Below are 10155 nucleotides of genomic sequence, written 5' to 3'. Positions count from 1 at the left end.
TTATGCTGAGGGTGGTGAGACCCTGGCCCAGTAGGTCACACCTTGCAGCGTGGGGCAGGCCCAGAGCTTGGACGAGGTCTCTGACAAGGCTTGTGACCACCATAACTCAGCCTGGAATTTGCCAAATGGGAATTCCCGTTCCTACTGTTCACATCCTGGCATTTGAAATCTTCTTACTTTATGAAAATACATATTAAAAGGGAAACCACTGGAAAAGTTTCCTTAAGAATATGCACCATTTTATTGGTTTAGACACTTTACAGAATCAGAGTCCTTAAGCAATAAAAGGATCTGATCAGGGAAATAAAAATTTAACACCCACCATGAATTCTTCTCCTTTAACTACACTAGTGAGGCTTCCATATTTATAGCAGGAGATTATCACGTTCGTGGGATAATAAATTACACCAGATCTAATTACTTCATCCCCAGCAATAGTTTTTCATAGGCACTGACAGGCCTTAGATTGGGACGCGTCCTTTAACTCCGCTCTTAACCTTCAGGTGAATCTCTCAGGCAGAAATGCGAAGGGACACAGAGCAGGGGCTTGTTTTTCCCATACACTGTCATCCCACGAAAACAAGAGACTGCAAAAGTCCTGGTCCCACTTACATCTCTGGCAGAATCCACATGAATGAAGCGGGGCCAAGATTTCACCTTCGGTATTGGGCCACTGGCGTGAGCAGGTCCAAATCGCCATGGGCAAGATCAAGCACTTGGGTGGGTTTGAGAGGCAAGAGTCCAAACGTTTCTGCTGTCTTCTACCCACAGGGCTGGGAAGGGGGACGTAGCTGGATAGAGGTGCTCCCCCTCGCCTGGGTCGCTCCTCAGGGGAGGTTTCTGTGTGCTCGTGTCCCTCTCTGGATCCACTTGCGGGTTTTCAAGCTGCTGTTCCAAAACGAGACATCGCTGCTGCTCTTCCTGAAGCCTCTTCTCAGCTTCCAAGGCTTTATCACTCGCTTCCTCCACCCTGATAGGCAAGAAAAGGTACCTCAGCTGATTTATGTCGAGGCTATTAAGGATCAGGCAGTCTTGATACCGAACCCTGCCTTAACACCAATCCCTTAACACTGGCTGCTTGTGTGACTTTCCCGCTCCGACGAGATTGCTGAGGAGAGATCTCTTATCACAGGAATACCAAACCACGGGGTTTTTAAACACTCTGGGAAAATTTGGAAGGAAAATAGTTTATACAAAGGCTGTCGAGCATTTAGCTGTTTTGCCTCAGCTGAGAGTCAGAAAAGAAACTCAATGGTGCTTTTAATAAACTTGGCCATTAGACACCACCAGGGAGGGAAGCGAGTGGAAGGGAAACTTCCGTACAGGACGTCCAGGAGGGAAGAGCAAAGCCCTTCCTACTCACCCTGCACAACATCGCAGAAAATGAACTCCACGAACTTGATGCGTGCCCACGGGTGCAGCCAGTGGCACATCTTGCAGGGGGCAGCGCCTGATGCCAAATGATTTGAAGAAGTTTGAGGAGAGAAACCTGGATTGACTCACTGTATTGTGCAGGGCAGGATAAAAGGGTTTCCTTCTCGATCCCAGGGGGGATAACAGATTAATCCCCGTATCAAGAGACTTGATTAGTCTTATTTCCCTCCTAACTCAAAAAAAAAAAAAAAAAAAAAAAAAAAAAAAAAAAAAAAAAAAAAATTACAGCTATAATAAAATCATACTGCTGTCTCGAAAATGCAGCTAGAGGCAAGATTCTGACTCCTGGGGCAGTGAGTCACCAGGCTGGTGACAAACGATGAGAAATGCTATTTCTCTTGGTGGTTCTGAGTTCTCTGAACACTCATTTGAGCAGGTGTTCCCCTAACATCCACCTCAGACCAACAGCAGAGGAAAAATGACAAGACTGGTCGGTTTTTATTAAATCTTCTGCCAATATCAATAACTGAAACTAAAACGTTCCTCTGGCTCTTCTTCCACCAGCAGAGCCCAGTCCTACAACCCTCCTGACCCTCCTGACAGGGTGTTCTGCTCTCAGTGACGTGGATCAGTCCTGAATTCCAGGAGCTGCTGCAGACAAACCCCACTCCTGGACCCGTTCCCTGTGCTCCTCTCTTGCCTTAAGCATTAAATATGTTACTGGAGCTTTGCTGACCCACCCCCCACAGACAGAAGTATCTTCCCACAAGCTGGGATGCAGATTTGGGTCTCAAATATATATACATACATTTGCTAGCTAGGAAAAAAAGCGGGGGATAAAAGCATCTAAAGACAAAAGACTTTGCTTCCCCCGCCCTCCTAAAGCATAACTGGCTTTTAACACCCTCGTAAATCAAAATGAATAATAGGAAAAAAAAAAAATCACCACTATGCTCCAGCTAAACCAGAAGAAATTAATTAAAAAGAGGATAAAGTGAAACTTGAAAGAATGTGAGAAGCTTTTGGAACCGAAGTCAGATTGTAACTCTAATTACAGTATTTACTCCTGATGAATAATATCGCTGCCTAAATAACACCACACGTACAGAAATACAGGAGTTCCAGTTTTATCTAGGTGCAGCGAGCGTGAAGACGGCTCCTTTTTTTCTATCCTTTGTTCTAAAAGAACAATAATTTTAAAAAGAATCATCAACTAGGCAGGGCATTGAGGAGAGATGATGTTAAAGCCCCTCTTTAAGGCAAGGATCCCACTGGCAGCGTGTGGCTCTCCCGCCTCCCGAGCGCTCCTTCATGGCAGCATCCCACAAAGGGGACCGGCGGAGCCAGCCGCTACCTCCTCTGCAGCACAGTGACCAGTCACAGGAGTCTGTCCCTTTCCACCTCAGCAGCCTGGCAGAGAGCCCGGTGCTCTGTGAGCCGTGTCTGCAGCGCTTCCAAAGCTGGGCTGTCGGTGCCAGTGAGCCTAAAAGCAGCAGAAGTGTAGAGTCTGTTTCACATTTCAGAAATGAAAGAGATGAAACAAAGGCAGGATTTGACAAACATATCACAAATACACTTGTCTAAAGGCTGAGCCAGGAGGCAGAGCTCGTGCCTCCCCCCAGCACCGACCTCTACGCTGCAATGAATGGAACAGAAATATTCGGGCAGAAATATTCGGAAATAAAGCCACCCTGAATTCGTTAGAAAGAGCTTTTCCTTCGCACGGATGTTTTCCCTGAAAACAAACTTCCACCTTTGATCACTGACTCTGCCCCCCTTGCTCCTGCCCCAGGAGAAGCAGCCTGGAAGTGGATTCTCTGAAGGCCGCGCTATTGCTGTTCCCCCACGGGAAGGCTTCAGGCAGCACGAGCACGGTGGCTGCTCCTGTGCCTGGTATGTGATGGAAGGAAGGGGCAGTTTTCCCACATATTCCGTCACTATGTACTTCATTACTTCCCCAGCCTCTCCACACCAGAGCATTGAGGACTGTCAGTCTCCCTTTGAGCAAAAAGCAGGAGACATCTTGGTGGTTGGGGGTGAAGAGGGAGAAGTGGGATTTATGGAGTGTACAACTAGCACTCAGTTAAAAAATTAAGAGAGCAAGAAGAGACCAGAGCTTGTGTCAGAGCTCCCTGGCAGGAGCAGGTAGAACGGATGGTGAAAGCAGCTGCTTGTTCCAGAAACAAGGATACGGCTCGTCAGCAGCTTGCGGAGCGCAGCGGGAACCCTCCCTTGTTGATGAGAAGGTTCCTACCCGTACCTGCCAGGTGCGATGTTCCTGCTGCGAAGGGAAGGCCTCGTAGCTGCTGACTCGACGAGCGTGTGGCCCAGGCTGGACACTGTGCTGGAGGGAGAAGGCTTTGGTGAGCACTGAGCTCTGCAAAGGGCGCTCCTCCAAGAGCTCCCGCTGTGTTCATTGCTGCCTTGCAGGGAAAAGACTCCCAGAGGCTCCTAAGTGGGCATCACACAAGGTTACTGCGCTTGTCTGACGGTGTTCGCATGCTTCCGTGACCAGCAGAACCCCTGTTCTGCAACAAGGCGCACGGCTTTTATTTCCAAATGCCCTTTGAAAATGTACTTGATACAGTTTTCTGAACCTTTCTGCTCCATGGAGACCCTCAGGATATTGTGGAACAGGCAGAGCTGCCTTCTGGGCTAGGAGTGGTTAATCCTACACTCAAGCTAAGGTTGGTAAGACAGAAGTGGCTCAGTCTAACGACTCAGATCTTTACTTCGCCATCTCCAAGGGGCTTTAGTTCCTAATTATAGCATTTTTCATTTCATTTTTTCTGATAGGAAAAGACAATTCACTAAAGTAAAAGGGAATAGAGACTTCATCAGCATATTAAAGTTAATGGGATGAGTGAGACCTGCTGCCCAAGTTATTAACGGCTCTTCGGTTCTCAGACTCGGTCACTGCCCACCTATTTCCACGGCAGAGCTGTGCTGGCCACAGGCTCAAGCCATAATTGATGCATCGCACTTCGCAGCTTCGACAAAGCCGTTACCCAGCCTCGTTTTCCTGCTCGTTTCCCTGCTTACTGTCAGCAGTCGTATGAAAATCATGGATAAAATACAGATCTGCTCCGTGAGAGCGGAGTTAGAGGTGGGAGAATGCAGTCAGCCCAAAAGGGATAACAATGGAAGAGCAGAAACTTCCAGATTAAAGATGGTTAAACTGTGAAAACACTGGTTAACTTCCAGATTAAAGATGGTTAAACTCGAAAACACTGAGAAGAACTTTCCTTAATTCTCGTGCTCTGCGTAGACTCAGGGATACAGCTGACAATTTTAAAGACAAATATGGTGTCTGAATTTGGTAGGTGAGTTCAAACTGCCTCGAAGAACTCAGTTGTAACTTTACCCTGATGAACAATTTCCTTCTTCCTCAGCAGCCCAGTCTCAAATCCTCATCATCAATTAGACCCCGAACCCTTTAGCAACAAGAGCAGCATTTTAACAGGAAAGGGTGTAACGTGCTCTGGTGTTACAGTTCCTTTACACAGCCAGAGAGACCCAGAGTCACACCAGTGTAAACAAGAATTGGATTTACCTACTCAAAGCCTATTTACTGATCTAAATAACGTGCCAGTGATTTAGTGCTTCCCTAAAATGGTGCTCTGCTCTCAGGAGCCTGCTACGAGCAGCCCCGTTTGTCATGACAGAGGAGAATCACAGGCACTTAAACGAACCACATAAACATCATCTGAGCTGCAGGGAGAGAAGCAGCACCACCACCGTGCCAAGCGTAGTGATGTCCGCGAGTCTGTGTACCTTCCTCTGTTCGGGGGTGAAAGTCCACGAGATGATGTGATTTGAGATCCCCACATACTGTAAACAGGCCGCCACAACGTAGCATGTGTGGTTGGGGACAGCTGTCTGCTTCTGGCCAACTCAACTACCATTTTAAACGTTGACATTAGGGTCTTCTTACCGAGCAGGTCCAATCCGTCCAACCTGACTGCTGCCTGATGCCAGAAGCTTAAACAGAGTAAAACCTGGAGCTTCTGAGTGCTCAGAGGGTGGTGTATCAGCAGCTCCTGAACCGTCCCCTTGATGGGCAGAGTTCTTCTGTTAATGATGGAGCAGGTTATAAAACCAGTTAGACAGTTTGAAGGAAAATAGCTGCATCAATGACTATTGCTACAAGTTGGAACTTCTGATTTACGGGACCTTCTCAGAACCTCTTCTTCAGTTTCTATCCAGGGCAGGATAGAAACAAAGCTCAACAGCTTGGAGATCTGAGAGAGAGGAAGTTTTGGAGGTGGAAGACTAGAATGACTTACTAGAGGTCCCATCACTCCATGAGGGGATGTAGCTGTGCCATGGCAGCCTGCTGATGTTGGCCTCACCTATGTTCATTTGTGGCTTCCTTCAGCAAAGTCCCCATTGCAGCCCAACCCTGTCAGTCAAGTGGCACAGTCTGGGCACGAAGCCACATGTGGGTGGGATTGCTATTTCTATGTTTTCTGTTGCTTAAACAGCTTGAAGAAAAGTTACACGCAAACAGGAAAGAAACTTAAGAGTTACAAGAGAGAATTCCTGCTTTATCACTCCAGCAGAAGAGACTGGCAAGAGGGCAGGTATTAGTGTCCCGAGTCAGACAAGAGGAGAGAAGGAAGCAGAAGAGCACATCTAAGGCGGTTACAAACCGCGCTTCTCTAGTGCCTTTTTGCTGTCTGTCTACCTGAAGTGTGAGTTGCCCAATCTCCTCTTCCAGCTCTTTAATCTTTGCTTCTTGTTCAGCCACCATCTGTCTGAGCTGCTTTATGAGGCAGTTTTGGTTTTGGACTTCACTGTTCGAGTGCTGCCCTAGCATCTGCTGCAACTCCTTGTTCTTCTCATCCTGCTGGCTCAGGTGCTTCAGGATCTCCTGCATTGCCTTCTGCTGGCTCTGAAGAAACAGAAACAGCGAGTGAGATCTCCACTTTTGTACCCAATGACTGTTCAGACTCCCTGGGTGTTTACACCCTCCAAGACAAACACCCACTTAGGAACTGCCAAACCCATTCCCCGGTGTAAATGCGCTGATGTCACCAGCGCTACTCCAGGGATTTTATGTTTTAAGCGTGGGATCGCCTTGTCTTGCTCTCAGCATTTATCATACCTTGAAGGCTGCACAGTACCTCTGCTGGCAATGCCCAGACACGTGTGGCAGGGTAAGGACGGTCTGTACCCACCGGCCCCTGAGGGTCATGCCAAGACTTTAGTGACTGGATGGTGCAAGTAGAAAAGACCTGAGTGATTCAGTGTGCTGGTGGCTTTGCTCCTGAGTGTGGCAGAAAAGGGAGCAAGAAAGGGTAATCTTTCCTTCCCGAGTAAACTCGCCTCTTTCTGTAATAATTTTAGTGAGAATGCTCAGACTTAGCAAAAGTGACAGCTGCTGTTTGGCTTCCCTGTGACCCACCAGCCAGTACCCATATTCCCCACCCTGCCTGCTGGGGAGTGCCAGCTCCTTCAGGGGCACATCTGTGTATGGAAGTAAGAAAATGTGATTTGAACTTGTGCGGAGCTGGAGCAGGAAACACAGAACTAACTCTGCTAAGAAGTGGCTTTATTATCTAATATTTGTTTACGATTATTGTAATTGGGAGAGATTATTTAGAACCATGGCAGGACAAAAGGATCCTGCAAGACCACGACAGCAGCCATTTATTTCAGCATAACCATCCTGAGTCACCTAGACAGAGGGTTGATCTGCAGGGGCTGGGACCACCAGTAGGGCAGACTGTACCAGTAAGGCGCCTATGAACTCATCGTCGTGTTTCCCTTTCTCCAGCAAGGTTACGATCTGTCCCTTCAGGGTTTTCACTTCGCTGCACAGCACTTTGTTCCTGGCTTTTGACGCGTCGAGTTTTTTTTTCACTTCCTCGTGACTTTTTTGGAGAGCATCGTGTTCCCCAGTGAGTTTCTGCAGAGACGCACAGACAACGTACGAGATGACAGTCAGAGCCTAGCACCAAGCCCTGGGTGCTTTGGTGAGCTAAAGGAATCACAGGACACCTGATAGAACCTAACAAATGGAACTGGCATACCCTATTGTCCCTGAGTAAGTAAATGCTGCCAGAGCATCAAAAAAGCTCTGTCTGCTGGGGCAGCGCCGATTGATTCAGTTGTGCCAGTGAGCAAATGGTGATTTTGTGTTAAAACCTAATGCAGTGTGCTCCTGCTTTTTCATTCGTCTCGTCATACTCCGTGGGGAAACTCCCTTCCTTCCAGATACAGGGTGGTGATGCCACCATGCTCCTAGCTGTCTGCTAGAAGCTCTCGCTGGCACAGGCTGCCCCCAGCTCCATGCCCCCCAGACACACTAGCTGAACCTGGCTGGAGAGCGTGTTAGTAGTTAAGTCGTGACGGACAAGTACCAGTCCTCTAGTCCAACCCCCTGCAGGGAGCAGGGACATCTGCACCCAGAGCAGGGGGCTCAGAGCCCCAAGGGCCAACTGACCTGGGGTGGTGCCAGGGATGGGGCTGCTCCCACCTCTCGGGGCAACCTGGGCCAGGGGCTCACCACCCTCATGGGGAAGAATTTCTCCCTTATATCTCATGTAAATCTCCCTCTTTCAGTCTGAAACCATCACCCCTCGTCCTCTTACAACACTCCCCGATAAAGGTCCCTCCCCACCTTTCTCACAGCCCCTTTCAGCACTGACAGGCTGCACTCAGGTCTCCCCGTAGCCTTCTCTGCTCCAGGCTGAGCCCCCCCAGCTCTCTGCCCTCTCCTCCCAGCAGAGGGTTCCACCCTCCCAGCATTGCTGGGGCTCCTCTGGCCCCGCTCCAGCAGCTCCCTGTCTCTGCTGGGCTGAGGGGCCCAGAGTTGGCCCCAGCCCTGCAGGGGGGTCTCCCGAGAGCAGAGCGGGGCAGAGGGGCAGCATCCCCTCCCTTGAGCTGCTGCCCACGCTGCTGGGGATGAGCCCAGCACACGGGGCACTTCTGGGCTGTGAACTGGGCTGTTGCTGGCTCTTGTCTTTCACTCTCAGGGCCAAGAGTGAAATGTGTATCACCCCATTACTCATTCTGCACAGTTAAATCATGGTGAGGAGCAACAGCTAATCAAGGTCTGGGATGGTGCCAGGCAGCCTCTGCAGAAGCGAATACGTAGAAGGAGCACAGGGAGATGTGTTTTGATCTCCTGGATTTGTGTAGCTGACCCCCACTACCCAACTGCCTTGGGGACACAGGCCTATGCATCCTTCCACCTCGGGTTTTACTACATGTGCTGCTATCTACAGCCTCTCCCAACCCCTAAACTCCGGACGCCTGCTTATTTTTGTAGCAACTACACGTGACAGGCAAATGGTAAGACTCATTTTCAGAATGCCTCTTAAGAGGGCGTCTGGTGTCACTCTCAGCTTGATTCTGTTTGAATGCAGAAGCCCATAGTCATAGACACAGAGGAGGTGTGAGGGGGATGTTTATCATCGCATCAAGAATGCACATCTGGCCAAAGGGTGAGGGGGATGCTAGAGGTCTTGGATGCAGCTGTAGCAGGGCTCCTGTCTACATCTTCTGTCTACATCTACTTCACTGCTCCACCAGTGAAGTGTGGCAGAACTTCCTCCAGCAGCTCAGGTGGGTGTCTGAAACGATCTGTGGGCAGGGTGTATTAAACACCCTGGAGGTAAGGCAAGTTAGTACTCACTGCGTACCCCAACAGGACTCTGACAGCCCCAGATTTTTACCTCCAAGGTTGCTTTCTTTTCTTTTTCCAAGCTGCGAATCTTCAACAAGTTCTTCTCTTGGGCTGACAACTTCCTCGGATCAGTAAGTGCCAGCAGTTCCTCATTAATCTCGCTCAGTGATGTTCTGATCTTGTTCTGAGCCAGCTGATTCTCCAGCTCTCGAACCTAGGGGACAATAATCAGCCAGAGCCTTTACCAGGAGTACAGTGGTCCCTCATCAAAGAGGACGCAACCAAAGGGAGGTCAGAGGGACACCCTGCGGCATCTCGGCTCGAGTAGCCAAGTAGTCAAGTGAACTCGGCCCCTGCCTCTCAGCTGCTCACTGCAGACCTCCTTCATAGCCAGCAGAAGGAAATCTGGTTGAGTCTGATCTAGTTGAAGACGTCCCCGCTCACTGCAGGGGGGTTGCAGAAAAATAGGAAAAATGTGTATCAAATTGCCCAAGAGAAGTTTTATTGAAGACACAGACAAAACTGCCTCCCTGTCTCAAGCTGACATTTCAGTGCCCTTCAGACGACTCAAGAGTTAAAGATTTTACTGACGGTCCTGGGGGAACAACTTGAAAATCTTAACTGGCTTCAGTTCTTCTCACCTAACTTCAGGCCCTGAATAAAGGTGTCTAAGTAAGTCAGAGCACAGACACTGACAGGGCTCCTTCTGTACTCAGTGCAGCGAGGCACCTTCAGAACATCCTGAGATTTTAAACTAGGCTGCCAGAGCTCTCCAGGGTCACTGAACTCTCTCCTTCCACACAGATGTGAAAGATTCCCAGTTAAATACTGAAGCCTGCGTGTTTGCAATAGACTAATTAACGCTGTTTGCAGGAGCTCTGACAGACCCTGCGCGCTTGGACGGAGTTAAAATTTAACATCGCGCCACCACACACACAAACACACAAAAAAAACTACTCCAGAAGCTGCGTTTTATTCTAACAGTCGCTTTCTTCAAGACTTTCTTCAAGGCCAAGTAGTTGCAGTAAACACTGTTTGTACTGGGACACGCCTTATGAGCAATTATAGATGTTATAAATTACTTAATTACAAACTGTCGGTATCTTTACCTTAAACTGAGGCAATACCTATGCTTAGAAAGAGCGTCA

General features: G+C 48.9%; 1 protein-coding gene across 1 annotated transcript in view; it reads right to left on the bottom strand.

Annotated features, from left to right (window-relative positions):
• CCDC13 (coiled-coil domain containing 13) overlaps window positions 1-10155 on the bottom strand; it is a 22944-nt gene that overhangs the window by 2687 nt on the left and 10102 nt on the right. The window contains 7 exon segments of the mRNA XM_010137333.1: window positions 770-970; window positions 2729-2857; window positions 3635-3718; window positions 5309-5445; window positions 6062-6268; window positions 7109-7285; window positions 9057-9221. Of these exon segments, the coding sequence (XP_010135635.1) occupies window positions 770-970; window positions 2729-2857; window positions 3635-3718; window positions 5309-5445; window positions 6062-6268; window positions 7109-7285; window positions 9057-9221 (1100 nt within the window).

Source organism: Buceros rhinoceros, unplaced genomic scaffold (genome assembly GCF_000710305.1).
Source record: "Buceros rhinoceros silvestris isolate BGI_N320 unplaced genomic scaffold, ASM71030v1 scaffold27445, whole genome shotgun sequence".
Classification (NCBI taxonomy): Eukaryota; Metazoa; Chordata; class Aves; order Bucerotiformes; family Bucerotidae; genus Buceros; species Buceros rhinoceros.
Note: the sequence above shows the minus strand (reverse complement) of the source record. Positions and strands in the feature narration are given on the sequence as shown.